Genomic DNA, 21,267 nt, shown 5'->3' on the forward strand with positions numbered 1-21,267 from the left:
ACTGCATTTAAAGTCTAGAAACAGTAGGTTTAGTTGCAAGCTGTTCAAACAGACTGACCAACTGTGGGAAGAAACCAGGAACAGAGATGCAATGCTACCTGATAGAACTGAAATTTGTCATCTTTGTACATATGAATTATGACATGGTATAGCCTTTGATTATACATCTCCTGCTATTATTTCCAGAGGATTCAACTTTATATAGTACAGTTTCACAAGTGCAGTACAGTTATTCATAAGCTCTCTCCCCTTGCACAAATTAAGCAGCATTTAATTTCATAAAGAAATCTTAGTAAGAAAACCCAATATTAATTTCCTTTTTTGACATTTCTTAAATCCCAACACCACTGCATCTGACTTCTTCACCAATATTAAGAAGTCTGCAGAAATGAACAATTGTTTCTGTTTTCAGAAGAGAAGCCTGTACACACAAGGATCAAACTCAAAAGTATTCACCAATTTTGGATGCTTAACTTGAGACAACATAAAATAATTTTTCCTGGTTCAAAGTTCTTGATTGTGTTTCACTCTTTCCATAGATTTCAGCTGTTTAGCTCCTAGGTACCAAGCCAGACCGAGGAATGCCTAACTCCTCATGTACTGCAAGAATCAGTTTGTATGGACACAGCATCACAAATAAGCATTGTGAAAAACCCAGGAAAAGAATTCAACTCTCTAAAAAGGCACTTTTGTGCCTTCACCATAAAATCACTTTCCTATTGTTTCCATAGTTGTCATCCCCATTTGTAACACACTCCACCACAAAGGAGGTAGGAGTTTCTGCACTTCACGATCATGACATGCACCCAAGTCCTCCCTATGCCTGGTGCGACGAAGAGAACCTGCAGAAGAAAAAGCATGCAGCACCACAGTTGCAGATGGTCATATCCTTGACACTGTGATGAATTTTTTTTTCTGGGCAATTCTTCTATTGTATAATATAGAACACTGCTTTAAAGAAGAACTAGAAACATATGTTCAGCACAAGTGACACTATCAAATGATTGAGACACTAAGCATAGGAAGTTTGTTTAAAAAAGGCCAAAGAAAACCAAATTAGTAACAGACATTTTGCTGAGCACTACTTTCATTTTAGGGACATAGTGGGAAAATTTTAATGTTCTTTGTGTGCAGTTCATCATTTCAGCCCTAACATTTTATTTCCACAGAACAAAATGAAACAGACTACAGAAAAGCAACTGCTTTCATTCATCAAGCTGATTAGCATTAAGTGGTTGAAGACAGATTAAATATTTTGCAATACTAATACAGTAAAGTACCTTCATACAAAAGCAGCATCAAGATTAAAATAATGTATTTCAAATGTAGTTTTAATTCTGACACTAAATTATTTTAAAGTTTTTGCATATGTATTATAAGGTAACTCGTTCCCCACTTCCCTCCAGTTGGCCAAGACAAAGTTATACAGTTGAAAAGGAAAATCAAAACTTCAACAGCTAGAATATTAAATGCAGTTCTTCATTTCTCCTGCATAATTGGGAGTAGTTGATTTGCTCTTAATTTTAATGCTGACTGTACTTAGAACTTTTGGGACCCTTATCTTAATTTCCATCTTAAATCCAGGCAAGCTAGATATTATGTTTTCATTTCCTTATTAAACTGGAATCCATGAAGGCTGTGAAGGTATTCGTGGCTTGTGGATTTGGTATCTTTGCTGGAAGGCAAGATACTGGTTCCTTTGCTCATTCTGAAAATGCAGTAAGTTTGTGCAGATGTCCACACAAAAGGGACAAACAGGAAAACACACACATAGTCTGTGCGATACAGGCAGTCATTGCCAGCAGGGTGGCATGAAAACACAGCTCCAAGACATATGACAGTTGCTATAAGGATATATTTAGATGATAAAAAAGCATAAGAACAAAGCATTAGCTTATTTATTGTATTTAGGGTGTGCTGCCAATCTGTAATATATTAACTTATTTTGGCAATTAGGCTTCAGAATTCAAGTAATGTAATGTTACAGTAAACTAGTGCCAATCACTGTGAGCCTACTCTTGGCATACAGCTGGATTGCAAGGGTTAACTGGTAGCTTCTGGCTGCACCAGAACCTGCATAACAAACATGTGTGAGTTTCCAACCACTGTTTACTGACTCACAGCCTGGCTATAAGGGCTAGAGTTTCATATAAAGGAAGAACCTATTGACTTCTTTCAGAAGCTGAAGTAGGGAATGAGGAAACAGCAACTAACTAAATGAAGATAAGAAAGAAAAAGTCTTAATGATGTGAAGAGACAACTCTGGCCCAAGCACCATCAGCAACCTATGAATTAAGAATAGCTTGTTTCCATTCTGATTTAGTGGTATAAGCATTCATGTGGTAACTATCGTTGTAACATCTGAGCACACTTTACAAGTACAGTAGCAAACATTACCAGCTCTCTCAAATACGAGCTCGCACTTTGACTCCTTCCAGCACCAAATTTGTTTGCCTTAAGAATTGCAGAAAACTACTCGAGTAGGTTATGGAGACCAGAGATTTCCTGAACCAGATGTTACCAGAGAGTTGGAGAAATCAGTTCTACATCTTGTTCTCATTGTGAGCAAGTTTTGGCCCAGAAGATCTTTCTTCGATATCTGACTGTGCTGTTCAAAGCAAAACCCTTGGCACGCACCTGCCTTTTTAATGCTTCAAGAGGCAAAACAAATACATCAGAGGTTATTCACAGGTCTACAGCACTGAACATACCAAATCCTCCGCTGTTACTGGTTCTCCATTCTTGTCATTAGCCACCACCATTTTCCCCAGTCTCTCCTTCATATCTTGAAGGCTGGTGGTGAGTGCCAGGATGGCCATAATTTCACTTGCAACAGCAATATCAAACTGAGCCTGTAAAATAGAAATGAGAATCATGAACCAAATCAAAGGCAGGTCAAATACACCCAGGGAATTGTCAGGAATAGACTCAGGAAAGACAGATTTCACACTGGAACTCAAACAAGTTCTATACTGTAACCCACAGCTTTTGAGATTACTCAGACTAGAGTAACTTCAAACACTTTGTTAATATGCCCTCATTAATTTTCTGTTACACTTCATTTACTTGGGGACCAGTCTTGCAGAGTGCTTAGCCCCTTGGCTCACATTATCCTCAGCAGAAGCTCCCTGAAGGACCAAGAATTTTTTTTCTGTGGCAAAAAAGAAAATCAACAGATGTGTTTTGACCTTTACTGGCATGAGCACAACATTGTGTTGGTTTTTGGTTGGGTTTTTTTTTGTTTTGTTTTGTTTTCCTGTAATGCTCTCCAAAAGTTTTTTATACTGGTTTCAAAAACATTCTTGTTACATTTGATCATTCCTTTTCTACATAAACTCAAAATTTAGCATCTATGCTGCTAGGTCTTGTGCTTGACCCATGATAATGTAAAATATATCTTTGTCTCCCCCCCCCCCCTTTTTTTTTTTAAATGAACAAATATTTAAATAAAAAAAACCCAAGAACTATATGTGGCATCAGTTCTATTGTTCTTGTAGAAATGCATCCATATTGTGCAGTATTTCAGCAGAATGTAAGCTGTGGTCCTTACTTTTCTTTAAGAGCTTGCAGTATACATTAGCAGTATTTGTACTAATTTACTATTAATAAAGCCCAGGCCACATGTTGTCAGAACATAAAAAGAGAAGAGAGGCAAAGTTACTAATGTCTTATGTGACAGGAATGCAACGTTGGGGGTGAACAAGAACTGCAGCTTCTTCAGTAATCTCTCCATCTCCAGCAATCAAAGTTTATACAAAAATTTAGTAATTGACATCCTACTGCTATGTAAAAAACCCCAAACAACAGGACTGTTTTTACGTCAGACCTCTACCAGATGTATCCCATACTGACTAATACCAGAGGAACCTGTTCAAATTGAGGGCTTTGCCTGTTTTGAAGAAGCATCTATATAGCGAATTGTTCAACATATACCTTACCATTTCTATCCATTTGCCTAGTACTTTAGCAGCTTCTGCCCTTTTTTAATCAATCTATGTTCCTGCTTTGAGATTCTGTCTTGATAGCTACAGCTCAGAGCAGCCCTATTCAGGCTGACCTCTACGTACCTGCATGTTTAGTCAAAACTTCTGAAGATACTCGAGCACTTTTCTGCATTGGGCACAGACACGGAAAGATAATATACCACGGAAAACAAAAAATAATCCTGTAATTGAGATTTTCAGCACTGGGATTCAAATGAAATGCTGAAGTTACAAAGCAGATTTTCTGTATTCCCTGGAAGCAGTTCGATGCATAACAGAATAGCTGGGTACACAATGAACATCATTAGCATTGTGATGACATGGATACTACTATCTTTTCTGAAGTTAATAATGTCCTCAGTAAGTCATTGCAGCACACCTAAGACCGGAAATAAGCCTGAGGAATCTATGCGCAACATGTATACTAGAATATTATCTAACTTTATCAGAATGTTTATCAGGAGATCAAAAAAAAAGTTTTTATTATCATTGTTTCTATATAAACCCAAAAGGACAGGAAAAACAATCCCATGTAGATGCTCAAAGAGTGACATAATATTTAATTGAAAAAACAGGCAAAACCACTGTGGTAGCAGGTGCTATTTTAACTCTAATAACCTTTATACACCTATGAAGTGCTGGCAGAAGCCTTAGCTGTAAAATCAGTTCTCTATTGATGAAAGGATCCACCCACATGGATTCAATTGCAGGATCAAGGGCATCAGTCATGTAATACTCTTTAGAAACCACAGCATCCCTGTTCATTAAAATGCAGACTTTTGTGCCTGCTGTGCTCTGCCATTTTACACAGGTGTCGTTGATTTTAAGAGCGCTAGAACATCACTCCAAATATTTATAAAATGCATCTGTTAACTATGAAGTCCTGTTTTCTCTGGATCTCTGGCTAGGCTCTGAAATGAATTTTCCTAACTGTTAGCTCTATTTCTCAAGTCACTAAGTGCATGTTAAAGTGGGAATGGATATGCATCAGTCCAACATATCAAAATTGAAAGCACCAAGGTCATTTTAGCCAAAAGAATACAGAAGCAACATTTGACAGCCATATGTCAACTAGTACTCTACAATAAAACAACCCACATTTAACTCAGCAGTATAATTACAATGGTAAAAAGCTGCACAATAAGGCTGGCAGAACCTGGCTCAAAGCTAATAATCACATTGAGTCACTGAAACAAATCTAAACATAGGAAAACATCTCAAGTATTGAAGGAACTTTTACCAAATATAATATTTTGTAGTCGCAGCCCGTTATCAGAGATTAGGATTAGCTAATATTGAGTTTTCTGTAAATTATAGACAGAAAACTCTCTACCCCATGTGTTCAAAACCAAAACAAGCCAGCATTTCTATTGGAAGGTGTCCCTGCCCATGGCAGGAGGGTTGGAACTAGATGATCCTTAAGGTCCATTCCAACTCAAACCATTCTATGATTCTATGATTTCTCTTTTAAGTTCTTCTCTCCAATTTGACTGTTTTACCTGTGGAATGGAGCAAAACCATTAGCACTATTTTTTGTTCTCTTTTAAGCACAAAGCCTAGAAGAGATCTGAAATTATAAAGAAAAATTAAAGATAGGATTTCCAAAATGAATGAAAGCCTTATCTCTACCACAATAGCTATTCACCTCAAAATAGTCAGAACCTCATGAATTTCATGATCCAGAATGTTAGATTACAATATCTTCATTGAATTAGGAGCAACTCCAAATCATCACAATGAGTTTGTTCCACCCGGCATTACTGTTCCACACTGCATTGTTTCAGAAGTGGATTTATCCACATGACACCAGGAACACTTATTCAGATAGTGTTGGAAAAGTCTGGCTGTCAATTTGTCAGTAAGTTCTTTAATAAACTTCTAGAAGCTCTCATATAGTAATGTAGGTTACTTTTTACACTGCTGAAAGTACGCACATAATCATTTTCTGAACTATCCCTTCAAGCCTACATATTAAAATTAAGCACATGTTCAAAGTTCTTACAGTTTAGATCCCAAAACTGAGATGTATGATAGGGAAATGAAAACTAAACAAAAAGCTAATGGTCATTTTCAGCCCTCACCAATGGGATCAACACATGACCCACCCCTCCCCCCAGTTTTTTAACATTAAATTTAAATGTAATTTAAATTACATAAATACTATATAAATACTTTGAAGGACTTTTAAAAAGTAAGAAAAATCATACAAATTAACTTTATGAGGGCATAAGGGCACCTTTTATACTCATAGGATGACAATGTTGAACCCCCACCGTACGCGATTTTTTCAAGTGCTTTTAATGCATTGTGCAATATGCATTGGATTCTGTTCCTGAAACTTCAGACTCAGTTACTCGTTAACACAATCAGTTTCACTGCAAGAATACTATACAACAGCAACAGATGTTAGCATTGCAATTCAAAGTGGTATGCTGAAAGAACTGCAGAAACATCTCTCAATCCCTAAAGCAAAGTCTGTCCAGAATGTGATATATTAACTGCCTTTACATACCTGACGGACAAATCCTTTCTCTGTATTTGCCTGCCCAACTGTTATTTTGCGCAGGAATCTGTCATTTGTATCCACCACTGAAATAAAGGAATAGCAAAAGCAAAACATGTTAACAAGGAATCGGGGATCTGGGTTTCTCCAAGCATACCTGTTGTTACACATGTAAGATTCCGCTGCTTGAACAGTGTAACCAGACAGCCACACTCCTGCATGCTAGCACTAGCGCTGACTTGGTTTCTCCCTTCTAGTTGATACCATTAGATGACAGGCTAAAATAACTCAAATACAATTTCTCTGAACAGTATTTGAAGCTAACAGATTCTTAATATGCTAACATACAAATTAATATTATACCTACATAAGAAAAATTTTAGTAGGTACAATGCACCTCAGACCTACTTCAAATCACTTGCTTAACCATTGACTTGTTAAGAATTGATTTTAAGACTGCATGACGTAGGTTAAACTTGGTCTGTTTCTCTTTTAAAGGATGATTATGTTGTCAGATTGGTTCTTCTAGACAAGTCACTTTCATGCACATCACAGTAACTAACTCCACATTCAGCTGCACAGCATTCAAAAGAAGTTTTTTCAAACTGCCAAGATCAACCATCTGCTATTTAACACAACTTCAATTTCAGACAATTGTATTTCTAACCTGGAAACACTTTTGGTATTGCAAGGGCATGTCCAAACCATCCTGTGGAACTGCTCACTTCACTAACAATCATTGAAAGCCAAGTTCTCCAATTCTGCACAGACAACACTCAACTTCAAATGTGCCTTTGTAGGAACCAAAAGCAAGGGCTGAGAATCATTGAAGAACTCTCTCATTTGCTGAGAACCGATCAGGATGTTTCTTAGGAAGAAGGATTAGGGTGACATTTCTGTTTGTTAGAAAATGAGACTGAACTCCAAGACCTCTCCTTCCCAGGAATGGCAATCCCTACAAAATGCAAAAATTAGGCTCCCTCTTTCTTACGGGCTCTTTAGACCTACAAATGTTTCAATTTGTACTAACCCTAAAAGAAATGGTGGAAAGTACTCTTGATCAGTTCAGCCAGTAGTCTGGCAATCAAGTCACAATCTTCTGGTAGATGTAGATTTGAGCTCTGTTCATTTAGAAGTAGAGAATCAAGGAACCTCCAGAGAAGTTGTCTGTACTGCAGGTCAGTGAAATCACCTCCTCCCACTCTTCCTGCTGCTTTTGGAGATTAAAAAAATTGCCTGTACAGAAAAGGACGATGTAATTACCCAAGAACAAGAGGGACTTTGAATCTCAATCCTACACAACCCCAATTCAAGGGTTGTGAGTGAGCTGGGAGAAAAGCAAGGTTTAAGGCACTTTCCCTTCTTGGGCATTTCTTATGTGGCTGTTGTAAATACCATACGTGCCTTCTTCCCAGTACATGGTATTTAGGCCCCTAATTTCTTCAGGAATTCCATTTAAGGGATGGTGCAACACAGATTTGGCTAACTCATTTTGGTTTCTGTTTATATACAGTCATATCCTGAAATACTACAGTACTGGCAGAAATTGCAGAACAGAGCCCAGCACATGGAAGCAGTAGCCTCACACCAAGCTGTGGTACCATATGCCACCGTGAAGCCATATGGCAAGCTGATCTCTCAAGCACAAACTTACCCCTTTTCCTCCTAGGAAGCTGAGTCTCACAAGCAGCCTGAAGCAGCCCTAAATGTCTTTCCTGCCTACCCAGGCACTGCTGAGAGCAGGAACTAGCCCTCCCACCAGCCTGGACAGCCCCTGGGCTGCTTTTTATCCAGCCCTTCCTAGTGAAATCATGTAACCTGAACACTCTTACCATGAAATTATAACTACCCCTGCAACTCTTCCTGGTCACTAGGACACACTGGCTTTCTCACCATAGTCAGAATTCATTCCCCAGGAAGATTCCAATAGCTGCACTTACAAGTAGTAAATTAAGAAATAATTGGTTTTGTCACAAAAGCAATTTTTCCTTCTCCAAATATTCCTTCTTCCTGCCCAAAGTAAATGTTTCAGGAAAGTTTAGGTTCAACCAAGTGTTAGGTTTAATATATCTACTTCCTTATCCTCTAGAGATATAAACAGGATCTGAATACCAGGGGAAGGGTAAGTAGGGGGAAGTTTTCCTTCTTTTCAGTATGTTGTACCTGTTCAAGTTAGTATAAGATGACAATGGACTTCAAGCTTGTGACACTTCTAAGGAAACAGGTCCTGACTAAAATTAATTTTCAGGCAATCTGATAGCTTCCTCTTCTGCACTACAAATTCCCTGGTACCTAATAAGCTTCACAGACATATGGATTGCAGAAACAGTCCCAAATAAAACTTTTCCAAGTTATCTAAAACATTCCTAAACCCAATTTTTTTTCTGAAATGTTTAAGGTATGTGCATCATATAAAGCTGTGTGGAATAGAAGTTTCACTAACATTGTTTGAGATGAATAAAATAACTCACTTGAGGTTAACAGCTGTTGAGTAATGTTGCCTCCTCCCAAACCCGTGCTGATAAAAACGATGAGTCATATTACACTAAATATTTATATTACTCCTTCATCCTAATACAGGTCTCTTCCAGACACACTGTGTGACTAATAAAAAACATCTTATGCCACATCCCCCAGTATTATCTTGAGAAAAATATCCCAAGTCTGAGATGACACACACACAAAGGGCACAGTAAAGCATGGCCAAGACTCCTCACTTCTCAATAGATTCAACTTATTTCTCTGAGCATCACAATACAGTCCATTTAACAATGATTTTGAACTAATAACTTTGGTGTTTGAGAATTTAGGAAGAAAACAAAATCCAATGGAATTTAGCTCAAAACTTTATGCAGAGTTTACTTGCTTAAAAACAAAGGTACAGAAGCTGAGGCAAACACTGAAATTTAACTCAGCACTAGGACTAGAAAACGCAGAGGGGAGTTGTCTAAGGGTGTGAGAGTGGATATTGGTTTGCTTGGCATGCATAGTTGAAACCACACCACGTCTTCACCTCTTCTTCCTAACAAAGCAAATAACATAAGACACTAAAAAAAAAAAAACATAATCCCTGAGGCATATTTAGTCTCTGAGCTACCCAAGCTCCTGAGCTGGGGAGGATGAGGGACCAAAATCAAGTAGAATAAGTACAAATAATCTAAAACCATAATAGACACATTTAAGAAAAGAATCAATAAGATTTGTAAAATGCACATAAAATCCACTTTCATATGTTTTAAAATGTATTATCTAATATGAGAAAGACACGGGATGTACTTAAACTGTCAGAGCAACCTACCTCAGAATATTAGCAAACTCTCTTGAGTTACTGCAGATATTTGAGCAACTTTAGAGCAACGTACTGCACCCAAATTTGTTATGCATGCACATTTCCCACTTGCAAATGGATTGTTCTTACAGTCAGAGAGCAGAAACAGCTCTGATTCAGGTAAAATTAAGCAAATTAGGAAATAAATTACAATTAAATCCAAGCTGAAGTGAGGCTATCTGACTACACACCTCTTTGCCATGTTATGGTAGATGGATCAATATCAAGGCGCACAAATTTGCTCATCTCCTCTTCTGTTAAAGTCCCAGGATCAGTCTTGTTTATTCCCAGCCTCTACACGAAAACAAGTTAAAGAAATGCAATGAAGTGGCTTTTTTGCTTCAACAGGTATAGCTGCTCTGGCTTATGACCCCCACTTTCAGCAAGCATTTTGGAAAGAAGCATGTCAGGACCAGAACTATTAAAAAAATAAAAAGCACATAGAAAAACACCTGTAACTAAAATGGAAGCAAATGTAGATAGAGTAATTAAAAAAAGAGGAGAAATACTCATTGATCATTAAATTAACAATCTCTTTCTTACACAGAAGAAACTCTTAATGTAAACCAAAGAGGAAATTCAACATTATCTAATAAAAAGATAATGAATTGCTTGCTCTAGTTTGTGGAAATCTTTGAAAGACCCATGCGTTGACTTGTGTGAATCATCTTTGAATTAAATAAAAACTTCTGCTTTAAGAGCCTATCATCCATAAACTCAGTCACTTACAATGAATGAGTCAATACCTCCTGGCTTTTACAGATTCACTATTTCAGCAACACCACACCTTTTTTTAGGTGAATCTACATAAAAATGGATCAGAAAACTGTGTTTAAGAACTGTAGTCTTAAAAAAAAAGAAAAACCTTAATTTTCTCTGGCATTAGAAAGAGTCCTCAGTCAATTAACTGACATGCTTATACTTCAGGACTAAAAATAAAGCAAGTCTAAAAGTCTAAAAATGCTCAATTTCAAAAAGCTACCTCAGTTATTTCCCTATTTAAACCAACAGTTATTTTCTAGAATGCTGGGGACATCCTTCTGAGAGTATTAAAAATGTTTTTGCAACACTCCTTTTTGAGGATTGGTCTCTCAGACTGTGAGGGCTGCTTTCAAATCCAGATGCAGGCACTGGGGTATTTCCCACTGTAATGAGAAGGGCAAAAAGCTGTTGAGAACAGCTTGCAGGTTTTGACACCTGGTACCCTAAGATTTTTCACCCCAGTTTTAATGAAGAAAGGCTTATGTCCTCAACTGCCAGTCCTGTATTAATATTTTCTAATCTGTTAGCCAATTTGAATTTAATTAGGCAGTTAGGAGATAGTTTCTTACAAATTCTATGAAAATTGACAGACTAAGAAAGGAGCAATATCCCACTAGCATCTCTACTGGGGAATGGCAGTCTGAGTTCAGTGCTCATCCCTCCTGCTTGGTGTATCAGGCATTTGCCCAGATATGTTTTTGCAGAGCATTTTGCCCAGAGCATTTTTCCACAGAGGATTAACAGCAAAATTTTCAGTAATTTTTGTAACTTCCAATTGCTGCAAGGAGGGCTGGGCACTGGGACTGCAAAGGAAGCAGCCTATCTGTCCCAAGGTCTCAACAATGTCTATACTGGATCTAAGCAGCAAAAAAAAAAAAAGCTGACTGATCTGGATGCAGATGGGAGGAAGTAAGACACAGAGCTGACGTGGAAAAGGAGACAAAGAAAAGACTGGGATGGAAGCAGTTAAAGAGAGGAGGTAAGGTAAGAAGGTCTTAGTCTAATAACTACTGGGAAAAAGAGAAAAAAAGCTGAGGAGCAGGGGAAGGAGAAAGCTAGCTCCTGACGTTTGACAAAGAGTTTGAAAAAAAAAAATTGCACGGGACCTTCTGTGATTACAAACCCCCAATTTTATTTTTTTACATTTTTTTTTAAATATAAGGAATCATTATACTAAAAATAATTCACAGCAAAATAATTTAGTTCTATTGGAAATTATGATGCATATATTAAAATGTTATAATGCCAAACTTATTACTGAGTTGCAACTCGTGAAGTGAGAGAAATCCATTTCAACTGCAGAGACAGTTGGTGTGTCATGAATAACTGAAACAATCCCCCTCCTCCCCTACCTGTTACCCCACATGCAGTGTAAACAAGGACAAAATGAAAATACTCCAAAATTCTGATGGAAAATTCTGTGAGATCTACTCTGCCATAGAGTCAAGGCATCATCCACATTTTAGTTTACTGGCATTCAAATGAACAGCACAAAAACTTAAAATGTTATGAGAAACTTTTTGTTTGTTTGTTTGTTTCCAAAACAGAAACTGGTATTGTCTCTATCATCCTTTCCACCCCCCCAATTCCACATGTGCACTTGGCAGCTGTCCATTGCCCTCCGGTGACTCTGAAACAACACTGGTGAGGACTCAAAAGCCAACAAACATGGAACTGGATGCAGAAGACTGAAGCTGTCCTTAAGGGTCATATTCAAGGGGATCATATTCTCCTTCCCCTATGCTAGCAGACTGTGTTGCTCTCATTATTTATCAGAATGGCAGCCTCAAATCCAGATATGTTATTCATACATGAATTGCATAGGAAGCTCTTCTGGAAGCATTCAGGAAGCAAGATGGGATGCAAAAATATACTATGCACACAAATGTGTTTCTACCCCTCGAAGGAAGAACGCTATCAAAGTGACATCAGTAAAACCCCAGAAGTATATGCTATAATAAACTTTCAAAACCAGAAAATACTGCAAAACCAAAGAATGTGAGCTTTCAAATGTGACTTTACCGTAATAGGAAAAGTATTTTAAAAACTCTAACTTTAATATTTCATCAGGAAAGACACAGCATTTAAAAACATTATTGGTCTATTTCAGGAGAAAAGAATAGCAAATATGTTAGTTATGAAAATAGTATCAGACCCAGATCCTATTACTTCAAGGACAATGCTTTCAGAAAACAGTCTGGACTTGATAAATTCATGAGGGAGATTTATATGAACTCGGTCCCGTACATCAAATAATTTTAAACAAGTTGTGTAAGAGTACGTTTTATGAAGAGATACTATAATTGAGGAGAGACTGCATTAACAACTTACTCTCAGACGGGCAAGCTGGATAGCAGAAAATCCTCTCACGCCATTAACTACTGGAACCAGTCTATTATACAAAGCCTAGAAAAAACACACAAGAAGTTAATGAAAGAAAAAGTTACAACCAGGAACTAGTTGAATAAAAAGCTAATGTTTTTATTTTATTTATTCAGACTAATTTCAGAAAGAATTTCCCAACTACTTAAATTGTGAGCGATTTGAAAAACAATTCTGAGAAGGTAGTAGGTTTTTAAGCAATGCCTATGACTTAACAGTCTAAATCCAATTACCAAAATTACTGTATTCCTATGTTTCACCAAAATAATATGTATTAATTCTGAAATTGAGAACCCTTTAAAACTTAAACCAAGGTCCAAATTATTCAAACTACTACTTTCATTTGCAAACTGGCCTAAATGCACATTTGTGTAGTACCAAGTAAAGGCAATATGACAGCCCTGCTCAGTTTTAACACTGTAGGCAAAAAAAGGCGGCTCCTTCCTTTACTTTCTCTCTTCCCTTTAAAGAGTCAAATCAGCATTTGTGTTAAGATCACTACAGATTTATTGGAGGGAAGAGGATCTAGTTTATTTTGCCCACAATGCTGCCTTCTTAAGGTACATCATACCCAACTATACATCAGAAGTGTAATTTTTAACTTTAAAAGGAGTATACAAATTATTAAAAAGAATAAGATTATACAGAGGGAAAACATCTTTTATTAGACAATTTAGTACAGGCTGAAATAGTTGACAATGTTCTGGGCATAAGATCCTTATCTTAAAGACTACCTTATAATAGCTATTTGTCAGAAAAACATATGCTATAAGCAAAATTTTCCAGCAGAACATAGAATGGCTTCAGCAATAATTTCTGTTCACACAGTGAAAATATAAAAAGATAATCAACTTATTTTGCTTTTGAAATGCAGTTTATTGAAAAATTGAAAAAAAAAAAAGTCATGTGGATATCAGAAAATAATTCTCACCTTATCAGACTGAGTGTTCTCATGCAAGATCCTAGCATCAATGGCAGCAGCCAACAAATTATTTGCAGCAGTTATAGCATGAATATCTCCAGTCAAATGAAGGTTGAACTAGGTCAAAACAACAAAATCTTTTTATAAGAAACCATTTAGCTCAATTTATTAATCTCAGATGGATTAGCAGCAACAATCATTGCTATCTCCTTGAGGCTGCAGCTCTGATTAGTCACCTATCAGTGTAGATGAATATTATCAGGCTGAAAATACACCGAGCTATATGAAGGACTTGTTTTCATGTGAGTACATTGTGAACTACTATTAGATTAGCCAAACAAAGCCACGAACATCTTTATTCTTTGCTAAATGATCCGAGAATGAACAGCCCAGGGCTACGGTTCCACATTATTAATACTAAATCAGTTTACTGTCAGTATTTACTAATTGTGCAGATTTCTGTTAAATCCCCCAGAGCACAACATGTGTGCTAGCCACAGGAGAACAGCCCATAGCTGATCAGGCACGAACTTCGCTGATACAAAGTTTGCCCAACAAAGTTTTGTGGAAAAATCTGAAATCAGCAGTTTAGATTAGATTAGGACCTGTGTTACATAGGTACAGTATTTTTTTATACGCCTCTGACAGAAGGAGGCGGAAGGTCAGTTTTAATTGCACTACAGCACTGACAGCAGAGGGGCACCGACAGCAATCAGCACAAGCCCTTGACTGTGCTCACACTTATGTGCAACAGGGGATCAAAACTGTAACTAAGCACTATATTAGAGTTCTGTTTGGACCAGCTGTTCACTTTCAAGGTGGTACTTCACCAGCTCAGGCCATGGAGTGGTTTTGTTGAGCCCAAATTAGACTCTTTTGGGGTGAAACCATGATGTATTTCCAAACAAGCATTGTGAATATACACGCAAGCTTAACCATGCTATCCTTAAGTGCTCCATTGCCCAGAGAAACTGCTTGCGTTTTACGCTCTGGAAACCAACACAAAACCCCGCTGCCAACTACAGCGTGCTGAAGCCCTGGGGTGCACGGCTAAGCCTGCTGAGGATAAAGGGAGGGAGGCTTAAGGCAGGCACCCAGCTTGGATGGCAGCAGCCAGCCGACAAGAAACACTACATTTCACCTCTGTCCTTGACCCAGCCTGTCCATAAACACGTGGATCACATAGCTTTACACCGCGAATGTTGTGCTAGGGAAGGGTGCACACTTCAGTCAGACTATCACTGTTTCCACAGTGAGAGTCTTTTGAACGCACGCACCCAGCCGGCTCCTTCCAAAGCCGGCACATGGTTTTCAGGAGGCCTCAAAGAGAGCTAGGGATGATGCCATCTTCAACAGAAGTCCATTTACTTGTGGGCAGAGGAAAGCTGCAGATGAATTTAGAGGCAAGAAAACAATTCTTTCACTGTGACAGTGCCAGGACCCTGGGGACACCACCTGCCCCGACTGCCCCTTCCTGGCCCCCCCAGGGCTCCCCCACGGCCCAGGACCCCACGTCAGCCCCGGGGCCGTCAGCCCCTGCCCCAGCGATGTCGCAGCAGGGCCGGTCTCTGGCTCCCCACAGCCCTGCCCGGCCCAGCCGTGGGCCGCAGCAAGCCAGGCCCACCCGCAGGCCCACAGCCCAGCCTGGCCTCAGCCCGTCCCCAGGGAGGTGACCAGGGCCTGGGCTGGGGCTGTCCCCATGCCCCCGTCTGCCTGCTCCTGGCTGGGGGTGGGACGGGCCCTGGCTGCCAGGCCCTGCCTGGCCACCCCCAAGGGGAGCCCCAGCCCCTGCAGCTCCCCAACAGCCTGCACCCGTGAAAAGCAAATTTTCCCAGGAGACTTCTCTGTTTCATCACTGTTGTTGAGCCAAATCATCTTCCTTTTACTTATCTAGCAAAAGTTGTGGTATTTACCCCTCCACAGTATTCTGGGCATGTCTCACGCTACCACAGGAGGATCAGCCTGGCTAAAAACAAGTCCATTTTGCCACACTCAGTGACTTCTGCTAAAAAGAAATATTAAATCTACATTTGAAAAAGAAATTTCCTCAACCCAGCAGCCCTGGGCCTCCCTGCCTTTTTCTACTACACCAGAAAAGTAATGCCTTCTCATTCTCTTTTGCAATAGATGTGGATACAAAAGGAAAAAAAATAGCAGTAGCCAGCTCTTTGTCTTCTATGTTATACATGGAAAGCAGGCTTTCTTCTCAGGAAGCATCTGAAGGATAGCCAAGATTTTACAAACATGTAGAGTATCTGTGCAACATTTTTGAACCCCTACTCTGCAGTCCATCCACATCACACAGCAGGCGTGTGGAGATGGCAAGGGACCCCGTGGAGATGGCAAGGACCACCCCAATTCTCCAGGCAGACCATTGCTATCAACCAAATGCCACAGACGCCACCTTAGCCTGCCCACCCCTTCCAGAGGGACAGGGACTTGCTGCCTCCCCTGCTGTCTCACCTCCTCCATGGGAATCACTTGAGCGTATCCACCACCGGCTGCTCCACCTGCACAGCAAAGCATATGGTCACATCAGACTTGCACCAGTTTTGGAAAGAAACCACCACCCTTAAACACACAAAGTGAAACATACAGTGTTGATGACATATTTCTCAGCATTTTTATTTCTATTAGGGGATCAATGATGCAGCCGAATAAACAGGATTTCCCTAAACCTTGCTGGCTTTTCTCAGCAGGCCGTAAAAGAGGAATTCTTGATTTGAAATGAAAGCCTACACATGATGGCTGGCCCAGAGTTTGGCTACATAAAGGCCACCCTCTGTTCCTGCCCTGGTTTAGGACATGGTCATGCACATGCAGCTGTTGAGAGGAAAGATGTAGCAGTCACGAGCAAGCACTGCTTCTGAACGAAATCTTCACACCCTTGCCTGAGCACTCCTTCCCTGCTGCCTTTCATGGTACAGGCAAGGGAGTTCACTGTAGCCTACATGCAAGTTGAGTGGAGGGATTAAAGCACTCACATGCACCAGTCTTGGCTGAGAAGCACCAAGCAACAGGAGCCTTCCAGCTGAAATCAAACTTGTTAACTTAAACTTCAGCAAAGCAAAGTAGAGCAGATGGGAGAGTGCTTGCCCAGTTAGGCACCAATCTCAGCTGAGAAATGGCAAAAAAAAGATTGCATTACTTCCTATCAGCAATGAAGACAGGCTTGAACTCTGGGTGGCTCTTACCTGGCCCTCAGGCTCTTAAAGGGTTTCTAGGCAAAAAGGCAGCAGCCCATGATTAGGGGCAACAACTCAGAAGAACAGAAAGAAGAGGTTCAGACCCAGCCAAACGTATGATGCAGACACAGCTGAACCACACAACTCCCAATTTCCTTAAGCTTGGATATTTCCAATCAATACAAGTGGATTTAGGACTCCTCCTCAAAGAAGACTTAAACAGTAACATTTAGGGACGTCTTTAGAGAGTCTCCAAACAGAGCAGTGGCTGGAAGGGCGTGTACTTGCACAAAACTCCTCCTGGCTAACACATCCCCATGCCTTTCATTATGTTTGAGCTTTATCTGCATTATCAATACACATTAAGTACACAAACATAGATACGAAACTTGCATGGGAAGATGTGTGCAAGAAACCTTTATCTATTAGTTATATACTTATCAAAAAATCCAATATGCTACCATTCAGACAATCCACTGAGTGAAGTAACTAAGGAATTTAAAAAGAAAAGAAAAAAAAAAAGAGGAAAAAAAAGAAGACAAAAAAGCGCAGTATTTCCTTTTAATCTGAAAGAGGTCATATAGTCTGCAAATATTATGTACCTTTAACTCCAAAAGTAGGTCCTTGGGAAGGTTGTCTCAGACAAGCAAAGGAATTAATGTTAAGGTGTGCAGTAAGCGCCTGAACGAGACCAATTGTGACTGTGCTTTTCCCCTCTCCTAGGGGTGTAGGGGTTATTCTAGCAAAACAAGAAAAAAAGATTAATCAAATTCTTTGCTGATGTCAGCCTGGCTAAGGATATCAGAACTTACACCTTTTGATTTCAATGAAGAATATTTGTACAGCAAATTTCAATAAGATTACTTTATCTTCACAAAAATACTGCCACAATGTCAGCCCCTAGCTCAAGCTGGAATGCTCATATACATGTGTCTTCTATTTAAGCAATTTACTATGATAGCAGAAAAAGAGAAGATTATTTTGGCAAAAGTTCTAAAAAATATATTGAATTTAGTCATTTTTATTACAGCACAAAAGTCTCAGCAGTTTCATTAACAAACCATCCATCAAGATACTCTGAGCATGTATTAATACATTTCTGTAGTAATGCATGAGATGTTTTATTCCCACTGCTCAAACTTTGAATGAAATAATAGTATTATCTTAAATTAAATAACCAAGAGTTTTGTTTGTAGAGCTCACCTATCCCTCTCCAGCTTCCATGGCATCATAACCCTCAACAATGACAGACCAACTGCTTTTTAAATAAAACAGAACACAAAAGTCACTATCTTCAACTGAACATGATTTATTTTACACAAGTTTCATGATATTTTTGCAGATTTAAGGGTTATGAGGGACAATTACAATCACAGTCCAACCTCCCATACAAAAGCTCAAAAGCCTCATGCTACAAATCCCACATCTAGACCATGATTGAACCAGGACAGAATTTTAGAAAGACATCCAATCTCAAATCAGAGACTCAAACCTCCACTCAAAGACTCTATTCTTGTGCTTTTAATGACAATGACAGCTGATTTTGCAAGTAGGAAACTTCATCAGCCTTCTGTGAATGAGACACCTCAGTTTAAGTGATGTTCTTCCTACTTTGAAGGTCAGCACATTTGTTTATAATCCATCTTAAAAGTGGGGGGGTGTTGGGATTTTCCTCCTTTTTCTTTTTTTTTCCTTCCTTAAAGTATGAACACATCTCATATCTCCGAAATGCATTCAAATGATTCATTTGAGACAGCATTTCTCCTTCTGACTGGCAAAAGAAGAAAGCCCCAGTCTTTTTTCCACTCACACCACTCTCACACAAGTCACACTTTTTGGCATAGTGTAACCATTCATATCTTTGCTGCCTTTGTTACCTGCAGAGAAGTACCTTAGTGAAGTTGACGTTAAGAACTAACGTTCAAAATACAAGCATGCACACACATCCTACTCAAAGAGGAACCCTTATCTTATAACCTCTTCAAAACTGGAGCTAAAATATCTAGCTCTAATTAGAAACACTTCCTTTCCCAACTAGTAATTTTTCCAAGATATTTCTATGCTCAGATCGCAATTCAAATGGCAAAAAAACTTAGTAAAATTGTCAAAGGTAAGGAGACATCTGTGTTGTCTCCTTGCCTTTAAGATTCAACTTAGTTCAGTTAGTTCACAGATTGACAAAAGTCCTTTTTTGTCCCACAAAACATGCAAAAAAACATTAACTTGTCACAATTATCTCTTTTACATCATTGTTGGATCCTGGACTTTCTGTTAAAAAAAAGAAGCCTTTGTTATATATGTCTGGAAAAATTTGGGCAATAGGAGGCAAGCCAAATTAGCATCTTCTATACTGTTCTAGGAAAGAATTTTCCTATTCAGAAAAGTAATGTTTTAACTCAAGGTCCTGTGAAATCAATGGGGTTTAGTACATCTATAAGAGATTCTCTGAACTCAGACTCTTCAGAAATAGTATTTTGTCTACTGATAGCTTTGAACTACTCTCATATGACCATGTAGTGCATGGGTTACTTAATTTGAGCATTTGTTTTTAGTCATTTTTTCCTACATTTATAACATCATATTTGCCAACCATCAGACTCTAAAGCATCAGCAGCAGCTTACTATCCAGACTATTTCGTTATCCCGCCTTCCTAGAACTGTACTGCCTTGACTTGAAAAGGAATTCACAGATGATTAGCAAAATATCTATGTAGACCCAACAAAAGGTAAGAGATTTAGAGCATATCCTGAAAAGAATCCATTTTATCTACTCTCAAGAGCAGTTTTGGTCCCTGTCATCTTTATATCCATACTGTGCCTTCTTATTTCCTTCTGATCTACTGCAGGAGCACAGAATGCTACTTCACTTCTTTTACTTTCATGTTTGCAGCTCCTAGAAGAATGGATACTTTTTAATCTCTACGTTGTCACAACAGTGAGCCCTCCTGGTTTTACTGTTGCCACAATGACAGCTTCCTTTTTTCCCACCACTACTTCTGCCATCTCCATTTTGTCCCAGGATCTTTACTTTTGTACAAAGATGCTTCTTTCAGAGCACCACAGCCAGGTTAACTCACTTTCACTACCAGTTTTACCCTCCTGACTACTGTTGCAACACTGGTTGCACAAAACCCATTCAAATAATTATTAGCATACTGCCCCTTGTTCTCTGTCTCCTTCACTTTTGTTTATTGCCCTAATCTCATTTACTTGATCCTCTTATTCGGGTGCATTAAAGCCAGATTTAAAGAATATATGAGTAATCTCGAGGCACTACTGCATTCATTCAAAGACTTAACAAGATAATAACTCTTCAAGCTGTTAGTTATTTAAAAAACAACAACAAACCAACCAAAAAAAAAAAAAACATCAAAAAGCAAACTATTCTGCTATGAAAAAGACACCTATAACTGTTTACTGGAAGTTACCAGTAAAGGACTTCCCACAAATCCCCAAAACTCAGTGCCCACAACAGCTGCACTGCTAACAGAACAACTTCTATTTGCAGTTCTTCCTGTTGGAGGTTACCTCTATTTTTGAACATCAGACACACGAAATTCACATTCAAGAAAATTCAGAGACACCATCACTAGGTTATTTACTCAAGTGCAGCTCAAAACATGGCAGAAGGCTGACCTGGCATGCACAGCAGCACAGGGACTTTTTACACCTCTTATGAAACAAGCAAAATCAAAGATGCAGCCTACTATTCAGTAAAGGAAAGGAAATTGGAACCGACAAATGCATAACCAGAAGGAATGTTGGTAGTTGTATGAAAAATACTTGTCGCAAAAGATACACACAATCAAGTGCCACATTACTAAAATGCTCTGGTAACACAGCTCACCTATTCTAAAATGACTGTGTAAAATGAGCCAGAAAGCACTGGGAATTTTCTATGAGAAAGACCTTTTTCCAGAGAACAAAAAGAGAAACACACCATTGCTCATTGATCAAACTGGGAAGAACAGATCTTGCCTCTGCTGAATTTCCAGTTGATACTCTGCACCAGCCACATCCCTAACGTGGCACTTGGGGAGAACCAGCCTCCACCAAAGTGGGGGTAAAAATGAACTAGAGCAAGCTTATTTTCACCAGTGTACTCATGCAAGCACGCAATGGTTTGCAGCGGTAAATGGACATGTCTTTGCAGACAAGTGAAGACACTTTCCATCAAATCTGCTTGGCTTTAACAGCCTACA

The 21,267-nt window shown here is 39.0% G+C and overlaps 1 protein-coding gene across 3 annotated transcripts in view; it reads right to left on the reverse strand.

The window, feature by feature from the left end:
- The window catches only part of MTHFD1L (methylenetetrahydrofolate dehydrogenase (NADP+ dependent) 1 like), a 162,291-nt gene that overhangs the window by 107,760 nt on the left and 33,264 nt on the right, over positions 1-21,267 (reverse strand). For 2 of the 3 annotated variants that reach the window (XM_049801269.1, XM_049801270.1), the window contains exons 12-18: positions 17,668-17,804; positions 16,344-16,390; positions 13,890-13,997; positions 12,908-12,982; positions 10,006-10,108; positions 6,496-6,572; positions 2,712-2,852 (exon numbers count right to left, since the gene is read on the reverse strand). In XM_049801269.1, the coding sequence (XP_049657226.1) occupies positions 2,712-2,852; positions 6,496-6,572; positions 10,006-10,108; positions 12,908-12,982; positions 13,890-13,997; positions 16,344-16,390; positions 17,668-17,804 (688 nt within the window). Of the gene's footprint in view, positions 1-2,711; positions 2,853-6,495; positions 6,573-10,005; positions 10,109-12,907; positions 12,983-13,889; positions 13,998-16,343; positions 16,391-16,888; positions 16,998-17,667; positions 17,805-21,267 lie in introns of those variants that run through there. The other variant, XM_049801271.1, reaches the window with a different exon arrangement.

The sequence above is a fragment of the Accipiter gentilis genome, chromosome 5 (genome assembly GCF_929443795.1).
Source record: "Accipiter gentilis chromosome 5, bAccGen1.1, whole genome shotgun sequence".
Taxonomy (NCBI): Eukaryota; Metazoa; Chordata; class Aves; order Accipitriformes; family Accipitridae; genus Astur; species Astur gentilis.